This window comes from Myotis yumanensis, unplaced genomic scaffold, assembly GCF_028538775.1.
Source record: "Myotis yumanensis isolate MYYU_CA2020_CCGP unplaced genomic scaffold, mMyoYum1.0.hap1 SCAF_9, whole genome shotgun sequence".
NCBI classification, from domain to species: Eukaryota; Metazoa; Chordata; class Mammalia; order Chiroptera; family Vespertilionidae; genus Myotis; species Myotis yumanensis.
The window spans coordinates 10058985-10073502 of NW_027223760.1; the positions used below are offsets into that span (position 1 = coordinate 10058985).

Sequence of the window (14518 nt, forward strand, 5' to 3'; positions counted from 1 at the left end):
ACAAGCGGAGAACCGCTGGTTTAGAGGGTATCTCCTAGGATCCAGTCAGAGCCAGTCTTTTAGATTGTTCAGGTTTTGAACAACCCACGTTTGCTGAGTTAACTACTGCTCAGAAAGAGGTCATACACTTCCACCTTGCTCTCTGAGATATTCACTCTTGGAATCCAGCTACCTTGCTGTGAAGAAATTCAAACTAACCAATGCAGAAATAACACAGGGAGAGAGCACATTAGGTGTCCTTGCTGAGTCCTGGTCAACAGCCAGCATCAACCAGGCATGTGAAGATACATCCATATGATGTTGGCTCCCACTGTATCATCCCCAGCCTTCAAGACCTCCAGCTAAACCCCCAGACATCATGGAACCAGACTTTCCCACTACGTTCTGTCCAAGTTCCTGGCCTATCTACACAATGTCTAAGCCTACCAAAATGGCTCTTTTAGGAAAATAACATTGGGGTGATTTGTACAAAGCAATACATACCACACCAGCTTTTGGATTCTCGAAGTAGAGTGCTGCCAAAAAAATCTAAACCATGTGACATTGGCTTTGGCAAAAGTGAGGAGAAACTCGAAGGGTCTTGAGGTGACTGAAAATCTAAAGGGCTTGTAGAAGACAGATGAAGCTAAGGGGCTAAAAGGAGACTGTCAGTGAAGGCTTAAAGGAAAGTAGGGATATGTAACTAGAAGCTGAAGAAAAGAAAGCAATTGTTATGTAGTGGCAGAAAGTTTGTCAATACTATTATTTATAGTAATGTAGAAAATAGAAAATACCGAGGACTTAATGGTTGCCGAATATTAAAAACGCCATCTTTAAAAAATATATATATTTTATTGATTTGTCACAGAGAAGAAGGGAGAGGGATAGAGAGTTAGAAACATCGATGAGAGAGGAACATCGATCAGCTGCCTCCTGCACACCTCCCACTGGGGATGTGCCCACAACCCAGGTACATGCCCTTGGCCAGAATCGAACCTGGGACCTTTCAGTCCGCAGGCGAACGCTCTATCCACTGAGCCAAACCGGTTAGGGCTAAAATGCCATCTTTTTAATGCCACCCTTTTTACTGTCTGAATTTATGATTTAGGATAAAATGTGAGAGGGGAGAGAAACCAGAGAATGCACTGTTAAATAAAAATGGATTAGTATTTTCTGGCTTCAAAGTAAAGCTGTTTCTTATACCCAGCATTTTCATATGGCAATTTTTTTACAATGAAGAATTAAGAAGTGATTTCTGGGTAAAGATAAAATCCAGAATGGTGTGTAAGAGCCTTTGTTAAGATTTCAGAAATACCTAACATAGTGACTCATGTATAACCTTGCAGACACACAGCTCCTTAAGGATCTTAGGAGTAAGTCTGAATTTAAAAGAGTTTCTAAGAATACTAAATGAGCTATCTCATGAGAATCTCACACTGGGAGCACCCGATAGAGAAAAAGTAATATCAAAGAGGTTTGTGGGTGTGGCTTTGGCTTAACGGAATGGAGTACACATTGATACATGAGAAACCCACAAGGCTTTTAGAATAATTGTAACAGCTGGGGCTGGAAGGCACAGAGTCGGTACAAAACAGAAAGAGGCTTTTGGACTCCCAACTTTCGCATGGGAGACTCAGGTTGAGAAAATGACTCAGGTGCACACAGGGAGCACTTTGATGGGAAAGGATTGAATGCTTCAGAAAGCAGTCCAAGGCGTGGAAATGAGTCCTAATCCAGAAAGTGACATGTTCCTAGCTGGATTTCAGAATTGCTACAAAGCAGTGACTGTTCTGTGCTTCTTGTTTTACCTATTTTCAAAAAGGATCATCTATAGCAGATATTCAAGCACTCTCCCACTATATGTTGAGTGAGTGTGAGGGACACGTACTATGTTTCTTTACCTCAGAGATTTTCAGATCAAAAGGAATGATACTCAGAGACTGTAACCAATTAGCTACTAGTACACCTAAGGATCATTATCCACACTTGGATTCAATTTAAGTGACAGATATAGACTGTGAATTGAGGAGACGCAAAGATCTTTAAGGTGAAATAATTATATTTCATGTGGAAGTGATGTAAATTTTTATTACAATAGGGCACATGGTAGAATATTATATTTTCCAAAGAAGATTGCAACAATATCTCCCATCCTATATACCTACTCTTCTTAAATCGTGATTTTAGCATCCTGTCATCAAGGTGGGGTTCTGTCTCCTTCCCTTAAATTTAGCAGATCTTTGTGATTATCTAAAACAATGGAGCATGATGGGAGTGACTCGGTGTGACTCTCATAGCCAGATCATTAAACTGCCATAAATTCCAGTTCACTGTCTTAGAACACTTGCTTTCGCAACCCAGTCACCATGCTGTAAAGAAGCCCATGCAGCTCAGAGAGGACATGCTAGAGAGCAACGGAGGCCTCCCACCTGCAAACGTCACTGAGGTCCCATCTAACAGCACCAACATGATCCATGTGACGCCATCTTGCATTATTCCAGTTCATCCATCTCCGTTGGTGTTGTATGCAGCAGGGACAAAGGATCCTTGCCTTTCTGCTCAAACTGGAGATTTGTGAGTAAAATAAACGTGTTTTTGTTGTTGAGGTTTAAAGCCACTAAGTTTTGAGGTGGTTTGTTACACAACAATAAATTATAGGTTTCTGGAATCATTTAAAGTAATGATTCTCAACGGGGGACAATTTTGCTGTACGGAAAACAGACGCTTTTGGTTGTCACCACTGGGTCAGGGTGCTACTGGCATCTAGTCAGTCAAGACTGGGGATGCTGTTAAACACCCTGCCATATGCAGAACAGACCCCTACAACAAAGAATTATCTGGCTCATTATGTCATTGGTATCATGGTGGAGAAATACTGATTTAAAGTACCCCTGAAATAAAGATGACAGGCATATGGCTATCTTAAGTCTCAAGCCTAGCAAAACTGGCCTACCGTTTATTTCCTTACTGGAATATCTCAAATATTCCAATCATTCAAACGGTGCTTTTATGGTAGCACAATTCTCCAGAAGAAAAATCTCAAACAATACCTTTCTTGGCATTCACCTTAGGGCCAATGGATAAGGAAGACCCTTTCAAAAGTAACAATCCAGTGCATCTGAAAGGGAATATGAAGGAACTAATTCCATTGACAATAAAGTTAGTTCTGATCTGCCTGATTCTGGAAGATATAGTGTTTGCCACTGATTGGTTTGTTTTTCAAAGCAGGGGTTTTATTGGGTTATATTGCTTTCGGTACTCCACTGCAGTGGGTTGGCTAGTGTCCCCCCAAGTTCATATCTACTGAAGCCTCAGGATCTGACCTTATTTGGAAATAGGTGTTTTGCAGATATCATTAGTTAAGATGAAGTGATGCTGGATTAGGGGTGACCTCTACATCCAATAAAAGGTGTCTTCATGAGAGAAAGGAAAGAAGGATTCACACACACACATACACACACACACACACACACACACACGGGCCATGTGAAGGTGATTCCTCAGGAAGGGGCATGAGAACTGTATTGCCTGAGTTCTACCTTGATAACATTTTGCCTGTGCTCTTTATTCGTGAAAGTCATTTCATATAAAATCCTGGTTCATACTAGCTTCCTTGAATATCTTTAATATGTGACTCTTCTTTATTCTGATCTAAAGAATTACTGTAGAAAAAGTATCTAATGTATTTTTCTTCCCCTTACCAGTCATACCCATCCCTGAATCTGGAGGGATACCCAGAGTATTTTCCCCCTATTTTTCAAAGTCCAGTAATTTTACTAGAATATGTCTTGTATTGGTTATTTTGAGTCAATATTCATAGGTATGCAGTAAGTTCTTTCAATATGTAGTTTCATATCACTTATTTTTAATTCAAGAAAGTTTTCCTGGATCAGAGATTTCAGTATATATTTGTTCCTTTGGTTTAGTTTTTATCTTTGGGGACTCATATTGTCCACATGTTGGATCTTTTTATCCAATTTCTTCTCCTTTAGAATAACAAGAATATTTTACTAAAACATAAGATTTACAGAAGTTTTTAGACAAGCCATACAAAACGGTCACAAGCTTTTCCCTGAAGGGAGGATTCTGCATTTGACAGCAGTCATAGCGTTATTAGTGAGGGCCATGGTGCTTGTTTAATGTTCCCATTTTGGTTCAAACAATCAAGCTGGTCCATCTACTGCGTCTACATAAAGTTAGACTTGGTTAGAGAGCATATTCTAAAGAACTGGTTAGCTGCTTTTATCCAATGCAATTAGATTACCACAAAAAGGGGGAAAAGAGCCCATAAAACTACCTCCCCCTTCAAAAAAAATAATAAAACAAAGAAAAACACCAATACCCCTGGCTGCTAACCCTGACAATTACCTTCATTCACAGTGCTTTATACTTAAACCATGATGGGGGAAATTAATAAAAGTAGAGAGGGCCCACTGCTTTTAAACGTTTCCAGATATTTCTAGCCTCCGCTCATGCTTTATAACAGTGAATCAGGACAAGACACAGATTTGCTAATGTGCGTTTAATCACCAAAGGACTGGAGATGTGTGGGCTTTTGTTCTGTAATGCTTCTAAGACTGTGTTCATTACATGCAAACAACAAAGGAAGGAATCTTGGCAGAGAGGAGAAGTGATGCACACTTGATGATCAGATCAATTTAAATAGTCTCCATGGCATGTAGCCTCGTCCATGTCCACTTGTTTCTGTGGCTTGGGCTTCGTTGGTCTTCCATTCTCCCCTACATCATTTGCTAATTAATTGTCTGGATTGGGAGCACTGAGTACAGCCTGGAACAAGAGCAGAACTGTCTGAATCTCCAGTGCTGGGGACCACTTAGCTTTCAAAATATCTAAACATATTCTTCCCAAATTGTCAACATAAGGATGAGAAATTTTGGTCATGAAATTTACTTTAGGTGCTGCCATTGGGTGTTCTTCTGGAAGGAATAGTTCAAGTTTAAAAGTCCCTCCCTTGAAGGGGAATCCTGGGGCCACATGAAAATAACAGGCGTTGCTCTCCTCTGGTTCTCCTTTCACACCGGCAGTAAGTTCTGCCTGGAACGCTGGGTCTCCTCTGCAATCCCGCATGGCAGCCCCGCCATCTTGTCAGATCCCAGTTAGGAATCTGGTTTAGTCTCCGACTCCGCTAACTTCATGCATGAGTCTTATCCTATTTCCAATGTTTGTTTCTTTATCTATAATACTTTATATTTCTCTCTTCATTTCTTTTTGAATTTTTCACAAACTTTCCTATTGGTGTTTCCTTTTCCCAGTGATTTTAGCATGTTTAGTGTGTCTGTGTTTATATGTACATATGTATTTGTGTACTAGTATATGTGTGTGCCTGTGTATTTATAATCAATCATCTGTATTTCTCGCCCAGGTCTTTCTTTTGACCACCACACTCAGATCCAATTGTCCTTGCAAAATCAATGCATACAACACTAAACCCATTTATCTTTCTCAATCTTCCTTCTTTTGTGTTTCTTACATTAAGGAGTGAGGTACATCCACCATATCAGTCACCCAGTATAGATGCCAAAAAGTCATTCTAGACTAATTGTCTTTCCTCCCTTTAAACCAATCAAGCAATTCCAATATTTTCTCTCTTTTTAATACCACTATTACTTCTTCCAACTCTCCATATCCATTGCTATTACCTGATTTTGGCCATTATCCTATTTCAGGTGGGTTATAGCAGTGAAAGGTTAAAGTTGGTGGTACATGGGCAGGCTAAATATCCATCTCAGATGATGGTTAAAGAAAATCGAATTTATTCAAGGAAAAGGAGATGAAGAATGGAAATTCCAAAGGGAAAGGCTACACAGCATTGAGTCAAAGGGTATTGGGTCCCTGATGGCAGCAAAAATATACTTTGGACAGTGAAACAAGGAAGGGCGTAGAAGAAGCAACAGAAAAGTCTAGGTTGGGCTGCTCTGGCTCATTGAGAAATCAAAGGTAAGGGAGCCTTGGAGAAAGACAGGTTCAGGGGGTTAGCTGTTGTCCATTGTTCCCCTGGTTGTAAGTCTCATGGGGTCCCTTTGAGGTTGGGGGGTTCGTGCCTGTGGGGGAATGGCACTGGCATGCTCTTTGGTGGGGGAGGGTGCACTGGGTCCTTTGTCCTGAGTGTATTTATGTCTTTCTTGGAGGTGGAAATCTTAGGGGAGGTTTCAGGGGATTGCCTCCATAGAATATCGATCAGCTTTTCAGATATGCTCTTTCAGGTTTGTGGTCTCCATTGATTGGTCAGTGCCAGGGCAGGGTGTCCTGAGGCAGCTACAGCATCACTTGTCTGGTTTTGCTGCTTTTCTGGGCCTGGAGCTGGAATACAATTGAGGCCTAGATGTTATCTTCAGGGAGGAAAAGTTCACGGGGTTTAAACCGCCTGACCAGTGATATGAAAGATCAGGGGTCCAAACCACATGACCAGTATATGCTAGGAGAGGATAGGCTACCCTGAGGGTGAAGTTCTTGTTTTCTCAGGTTTGCCCCCTTGCTAGGCATCTGGAACTTTCTGCCCTGGTGAGTTTCTGTATTTGGCCCATTGTCCTTGCTCCGCTCATGTCTAATAGCTAGCATTTCCCAAGTTTACCAACGATTTTCTTTTTGTTAAATCCAATGGGCATTTGATCCTCCTCTACAATTTGACATTGTTGACTAATTAACTCTTGAATTTCCTCTCTTGGTCATTGGGACTCCACTACAATAATTTTTTTCTCACCCTCTGACTAGCACATCTCCTTTCTGTGCTTCTCTTGCTCAGTTTTGCTCAATTGTAGTCACTGATATTCTCTTCTTTTGCAATCTCCCATGGTAATCTTATTCCACCCGTAGTTTTAAATTATTTAATTATGTAGGATGTTTACTCCTAAATCACTGTTCCAGTCCAGGTCTCATCTTATATTTAGCTACTTCACTTCAATATCCCAATCTAAAATCCAATATATTTAAAGCAGTACTCTTTATCTCCACCATCCCCCAAATAAGGCAAAACTAAACAAAATCCTGCCCCTCATTCTATATATTCTTATTTCCCGAATCTTCTACAAAGGCAATTAAGCCAGAAACGTGTGTACCATCTGCTATTCATTCCTCTATCATCATCACATCTAGTCACCAAGTAGGGCAGTTCTAACACATTAATATCTAGCTTAACACCTTAATAGCTGAATAGGGACTCACAATCTAAGCCTCCCAACTTAGCACTTATTCACCTCAATTTTATTTTCTGTATAATTTGTACAGTAATGAACCCAAACAGAAATCACTGAATTTCAACTTCCATCCTTGCCAACGATACACATACAAAGTGATGCTGGAGGATGGGCAGGGAGGAGAGGAAGGACAGAATGTAATAGTTAAAATCAATTTTTAATGGTTACAGATTCCTTAGTGTCATCTCTGAAATCCCACCAACTAAACTAAAAATTTCTGTTACAACATTTGTTTGATGCCTTATTTAAACTGTTTTACTGGATATTTTCCATCTGTTAATCTCCCCGAAAGAAACTGAATTGCCTTGTCATAAACTCATGTCAATGGATTTTACACTGGGTAAACATTGTAGGGGACCAAAGTTTTAGGCTGCTTTGGGAAAACAGGATGGGAAAGATTTACTTCAACTGAGTAATAATCCATTTTGGTCATTCCACTTTTAGTTTATTAATAGGATAAGGAAAACATGCACATTATAAATCAATGTTCTGTTGAATAATGTTAACAAATAGCTAGGGAGGCAAGGGGTTGAAAGTGTTGGCTTAAAATAAATTTTGAATGTTTTCAGTTACCAAATTTTCAGAGGCAAATGGGAAAGACATCTGGACCCAAACATCTACTTTTCTGGAATTTTTTTTCATTTCATTTCATTTCTCTTATTTATTTAAATCTTCACCCAAGGGTATTTTCATAGGTTTTAGAGAGAGAGGGACACAGAGAAAGAGGAAAGCATCAGTTGCCTCCCATATGTGCCCACTCTGACCAAGCATCGAGCTCACAACTGAGGTATGTGCCTTGATAGGGAATTGAATCCATAACCCTTTAGGTGCAGGGAAGGAAGCTAAACCAACTGAGCCACTCAGCTGGGTGAGACTTCTTTATTTTATTTTTTAAAACCTTTATTTGTTGAAAGTATTACATAGATCCTCCCTTTCCCCCATTAGAGACTTTTTCATTATATAAAAAAAATAAGTTCCAGATTAGGAAATCACCTGCTGTTCACCCGTTATATATTTGTCATAACATCAAACAAAACCTGGACTTTTCTCTTTTACTTAGTGAAAATGCTGTGTTTACATTCTCAAACATGCCGGACACATTGCTTAATCACTTATAAGCACTAACTCTGCCCCAGGAGACTCAGCAATTGGGCCGGTCTTTGCATCTCTGGTATCCGCAGCTTCCTGTAAAATTAGAAAGCCATACTCAGTAACCTCTAGGATCCCTTCCAGATCCTCCAACCTGCGGGTATTTATTTCAATTGTCCCTGAATGAGGCCATGAAACGGATCCGTGCTGGTGCTCCAGCGGGGCATGTCAGGGCTGTGAAACTGCTTCCCCAAACAGGAGACACCTGAGCAGCCTCACACCGCTCCCCACAGCAGGGTCAAGAAGCCTCCACTTCCCAAGGAACCACACGACCTGTCTTACCATTCTCACACCATTCTCACGTTGGAACAATCCAATGCTCAGAAAACATACATGACAATCTTCATTGATGCTGAGAATATGAGATGAGGTTCCCCCCATTTTTTAAAAATCATGCTTCCAGGGTTTCCACTTAGAACCCTAAGTCTCTCTGACTCCCCCCTAGAATCAAATCCCAAGTCCTTATGTTTACTTATTGAATGTATTGGGGTGACATTGGTTAATAAAATTATGTCGGTTTCAGGTGTTCAATTCTACAATAGGTTTTGTCGGTGCTTGGGACTGTGGAGAAAACATTTGCGAAAGGGCTACCTTCACCATTCAGTAGTGAAATTGGGGTGCAATGCCCATCCTCTACAATGCCTTTGCTTTCTCCTTGCCCGGAAAACAAACCAAGAAGCTAGTAGGGGGATAAGCACGCCTCAGCACACAGGTGGAAAGCAGACATAGGTACAAGCTGCCAGAATGGAGAGGGCTCTTCCTCGTCTGAACCTGGAGGCACACTGAGCCCCATCCTTCACAAGCGGGTCTGCAGGGGACCGGGGTCTGGTGAGGACCGGGGTCTGCAGGGGACCGGGGTCTGCAGAGGCCCGGGTCTGCAGAGGACCGGGGTCTGCAGAGGACCGGGGTCTGCAGGGGACCGGGGTCTGCAGAGGCCCGGGGTCTGCAGGGGACCGGGGTCTGCAGGGGACCGGGGTCTGCAGGGGACCGGGGTCTGCAGAGGCCCGGGATCTGCAGGGGACCGGGGTCTGCAGGGGACCGGGGTCTGCAGAGGCCCGGGATCTGCAGGGGACCGGGATCTGCAGAGGCCCGGGGTCTGCAGAGGAGCCAGGCACCGCGAAGCCACTAGGTCCCAGCGAGGCGAGCGCCTGCCTAGGACGCGGCTCGGGACGTGGCCCCGCCCCTCACCTTGACGGCGCCGCATTCCGGCCGCTTAAGGTGCCTGCGGCGCTCGCTGATTGGCGGCGGCCCGGCGCCGCCCCGCTGCCATTGGCTGCCCGGGCCTCTTTGTTCCCGGTCCGCCGCAGGAGGGCTGCGCCTGGCGCGGCTGCGGAAGTTTGCCGGTGCCGGGCGAGTGGCTGCTGCCGAGGCGCCGGGCTCCCCGCAGTCACCCCGACCTCCCTCACCCCCATCGCCGCGGCGCAGCCGGCGGCCAGGCGGACCCGAGCGGGAGATCCTGGGCGGGAGACGGAACCCCGCGATTCGCCAACATGGACCTGGAGACCAGAGTGAAGAAGGTAGGGGCGGGCGGCCGCTCCACCTGGCCGCGGGCGGTGGGTGGGGCGCGAGGGCCTGCCGCTCGAGGCTGCGGTACCGGTACCTGCCCCCGGGGTAGAGGGGGCGCCCGACTCCCCCCACCCCCGAACCCCTGAAATCCCGGGGCCTCTCTGGACCAACCGCGTCGTGGGTGGAAGTATGTGAAACTTTCCTAAAGACGGTTCAGCCGCGCCTCGCCGCCCCCCAAAGAAACGGGAGAGCGGAGGGGTGCGTCGGGCGGGACCCTGACACCGCTTCTTCCGGCCTCAGGAAGTTCAACTTCGTGTCGCCTCTGTGGCTTAGGTGTTGGGGTGACTTTGGCCGCCCGACCCCCCCTCCCAGCGAGGCGGCTGTGGGCTCTCCGCTGTGAGCGCTGATTGAAGGCGCTGGCTTCACCCCGAGGGCGTGATACCGTGAAGAGTGATCATCGTTGTGTGTGTGTGTGTGTGTGTGTGTGTGTGTGCATTCATTCATTCCTTTACTTCCGAAGCACTGCCTCCCTCCCGGGAAGGTAACTCTGCCATGAAAACGTTCTCCCTCCTGGCAGCGGGCCCCAAAGGCGGTTGTCACCAGGGCTTTCAGCGCCCAGGAATGGTTCCCGCCGAGGCCCCGGGCACCACCTGAGCTGCCCGCTCCGGTCTGGGAGCCAGGAGCCTCGCGTCTCCGGGGAGGAAGGGAGGGGGTCCCGGCCGTGACGCATAAGGGATGCTGATGTCACATTCCGGTGTGATGCGCCGGGTGTGAGCTCTGGTTCCACGGAATTGCTCATATTGACTTCGCCCTGAAGTTCAGCCAGCTGCCCCTTAGCAAACAGGGAAGGAAGTTGTGCAGAGAGAATGGAACCTAAGTTCTTCTCTTGCCCACGATGGTTGTCCACTGTGGCTATTATCTTGTCTTCTAAAGACAGAGTCCTGACTTGAGCATGAATTCTGTTCATGCCCCAAATTGGGTTTTTTTGAACATGTATGAAAATTCAAATATTCAGGTTAGGAAGCTGTTGAAAAAAACTTGCAGTGGGAAAAACAGGTCGTCCCTTATTGGAACCTGCATTCAAAGGCAATCTAAGGACAGGAACAGAAAATGTAAATTTTACGAGTAGTGTCATTGCATTCCAGTCTTTTCCCACTTGGTTTCGTAGTTCTTCTATTTGCTTTTAAATGACACTAATGTTTTTTGTTAATATTGCTTGCCACTAAGGGAGCATCTTGGTTGCTGCTTAGTTAGCCTTCTGTTGAGGAACATTGTTTTTTAAATGGGTAACAGTTACTTAACTGAGTAGTTGTCTAAAGTTGGAGGGGTCTTTAATGCTTATAGATATTGATTCAAAACTACTTTTAAAAGTCAGCATTCTTTGTTGAGGGAGGGAATGAGGGAGGGCTGAAGAGGTGAAAGATTTTTTTTATTAGGTCAGTGAAATTATTTTGTATGAGACTGTAATGGTGGATACATGTCCTTATATATTTGTCAAAACCCATAGTATAAAAAACACCAAGAACGAACACTAATAAAAACTGTGGACTTCGGGGGATAATGATGTGTCCAACACAGTGGTTGTAACAAATACACCACTGTGGCGTGGGATATTGGTACTGGGGGAAGCTGTGTGTGAGATAGATATATGGGAACTCTGTGCTTTCTGCTCAGTTTTGCTGTGAACCTAACACTACCCTGAAAAGTAAAGTCTACTTAAAAAAAGAAAGTCAACATCTAAAATGATCTTGAAGATATTTGAATATGGTGATGAAAGAAGATTTGACTTTGAGTGGTGGACACACAGTGCAATATACAGAAGATGTAGTATAGAATTTTACACTTGAAACCTATATAATCTTGTTAACCAATGTCATCCCAATAAAATTAATTTTTAAAAAGAAAAAATAGGTACTTGAGACAAAGAAGAAATATTTCCAAGGGAGAAAGTTCGAAGTTAAGAATTAACTTTGTGCTTGCAAGGGAAAAAGGCAGACATTATTTATAAACCATTTCCTTAGTGTTAAAATGTGGATTATGATGAAGAATGCCATTGATATATGGTGTAATTATTTTCCTTCATCTCCCCTTTACTTTAAAAGGTTATCTTTTCAACCAAGAATCTTACCCTTCTCTCTAATTTTCCTCCTTTCCTTCCCCAAGAAAAAGGATACCATAAATGTAAAACTTTTACAGATAATCGCATAACAATAACAAGTCCTTGTTTCACTACCTCGTCCTCAATCAGTCAATTGGAAACTATTAAAAGATCCCAGCCATGTCCAATTTGACTGCTAACTATACCCTCTCTGTGGCTTTGTAGGACTCTTGAAAGAATTGATATCCTGTGGGTTCCACAGAGTTTCCCAGTCCAAAGGTTAGAGATCCCAGGAATACATTTTATAGTCTTAGTCATAATCTAAAAACAAACAAAAGAAGCAAACAAACAAAAAAGCCCTTTCATTCCTTTTAGAAATTGTTTTCTAACACATCAGAAGGACTCATTACAAGATTATCTCTGATCTATTGGCAAAGCCCTCTCACCCTATTTGGGCACCCAGATAGTGTTCAGTTCTCCTTTTTTACTTGGGTATACAGGAACAGTAATAGTTTGCATGTAACTTTTAAAAAGCCAGGTCAGAAGTTGGAGCAAAGACACAACCAACTATTTAAATAAAACTAAATTTGACTTCTGTTTTAAGATATGTGGCATTTTCCCCTTCTAAAACCCTTATACTATTGTTTTCATAAGGAATTTTCCCCAGGTAGATGAAAGATGTTATTTTTTTCCATTAACATTTTGTATAGGAATTAAAGAGGGTTGTCTTTATTCCACAACAAATGAAGTGAATGATCCTATTTTAGGATTCTTGGTTTATAAAAGGAGAAGTTGGTTTCCATTTATCATTTGCACACATTTGGATTAATTACCAGGTAAAACCCACCATCACAAAGACAAGGGGTTTTCATAATTAGATTCTTTTTCATAATTAGATTTTACTATGTTTTGTTTTATTTGAAGTAATTGAGTTGTTGCTAGGATGTGGGAGCTAGTTGGGTTATGCAGAGTTTTTGTTTTAATATTTTAGAATAGAATTTGACTTTTACATCTCTGCACTATCTTCTGAATTATACATTTGTATCGCTTATGTATCAGTCGCTTCATTATAACTGACTTTGTGTAAGTAGAGCCTATGTCTACTTGGCGAAAAACAATGGCTTTTGGAGAGCAGGAACGGAGTTTCATTTTGGGGTGAATGGTAAAGTATGGCCCAGAGCCAGCTGTTTTCCTCTTTCGTTTCTGTGTTATACTCTCCCATGAAAATTGCTTTTTTCTTTCCTTTAAAAATATACCAGAGAGAAAGAGAACCATGCTAAAAGGAAACAGAACTCCAGTAATTCCCATATGCTGCCTGAAATTGCTGCAAAAATTTTAATTTTGTACTTTATTTATTCTGCCTTCTAACTTCTATCTTTTGATTCTTCCTAACATCTTGCATTTCTTTCTAGTACTCTTCTTTGTTTGTTTTATTTTATTTTATCTTATTATTTTATTTTATTTTTAAAATACGAGATGCACCCTGGCCAGATGGCTTGGTTGGAATGTCGTTCCGTACACCAAAAGGTTGTGGGTTTGATTCCTGATCAGGGCACATACTGAGGTGGCATGCTCTATCCTGGTTGGGCATGTTGGGAGGCAACTGATGGATGTTTCTCTCTCACATCAATATTTTGCTCTTGTTCTCTCTCTCCCTTTCTCTCTCTCTAAAATTAATTTTAAAACAACAACATATTCTTGGGTGAGGATTAAAAAAAAAGATGAGATGCATTTTAAAGATAAGTCACTAAAAATCCCCTTTCTTAGCTTCCAAACTTGTTTTAAAAGCTTTTGTCATTAAACAAAAAAATCACAGTGAAACCAATTGGAAAGAGTACTGAACCACATATATTATTTCTGTTAGAAATTAGAAAGAGCATTTTATTTTAGGGGCTCTTGATTGAAATGGAAAATGCAAGTATGCAGTGACCTTGATGATCAAATCTGTAGTTGGATTTCTGCTTGACACCTGTCTTGCTGCAAGAATCACTGGCAAGGTGAGGGAGAATGGAGGGCAGGGCCCGGTACTTCCAGGGCTTTGCCTTAGAGGCAGTTACTATGTCTTTGAGAACAAGTACAAAAGGCAGTAAAGTGGTCCTCAGCTTGGCTTTTCTCTCTTCTAACCAATGATGTGATTCATTACATTAATTGGATATGAAAAGTCACTTTCTCTAACTTGCCCTGAATATTGTTTTTGAATAAAACTAAAGTAGGTTTTCTGTTCCTCTTGTTCTATTATGCTATACTATGAAGTAGAATTGGGGATTTATATCTCAGCTGGCTATTAGCTGTGTACCATCCATCACCTTACCGCTTGGCTTTACTTGCCCATCTAAAATATTAAGTCTTTCTCATCCTTCAAGACCCCTCCCCCTGACCCCACCATTTACCAACTTCCATGAAATATTTCTTCTTGTTCCAAAGCTAGATGCAAAATCTCTTTCAAGACACTGGGGGGTAGGGGAGGCCAGGGGATTGTCAAGGGCGGGGGAAAAAAGGAGACATATGTAATACCCTTTGTAATACTTTAAGCAATTAAAAAAAAATCTCTTCTGTAACTCTTAGGACACTC

The 14518-nt window shown here is 42.5% G+C and overlaps 1 protein-coding gene and 1 pseudogene across 1 annotated transcript in view; one reads left to right on the top strand and one right to left on the bottom strand.

Moving 5' to 3' along the window:
- Positions 1-4637: 4637 nt before the first annotated feature.
- Positions 4638-5081, bottom strand: LOC139016736 (ubiquitin-conjugating enzyme E2 N-like; annotated as a pseudogene).
- Positions 5082-9655: 4574 nt separating this feature from the next.
- TES (testin LIM domain protein) overlaps positions 9656-14518 on the top strand; it is a 45827-nt gene continuing 40964 nt past the window's right edge. The window contains exon 1 of the mRNA XM_070423759.1: positions 9656-9859. Within this exon, the coding sequence (XP_070279860.1) occupies positions 9833-9859 (27 nt within the window). The 5' untranslated portion in view covers positions 9656-9832. The remainder of the gene's footprint in view (positions 9860-14518) is intronic.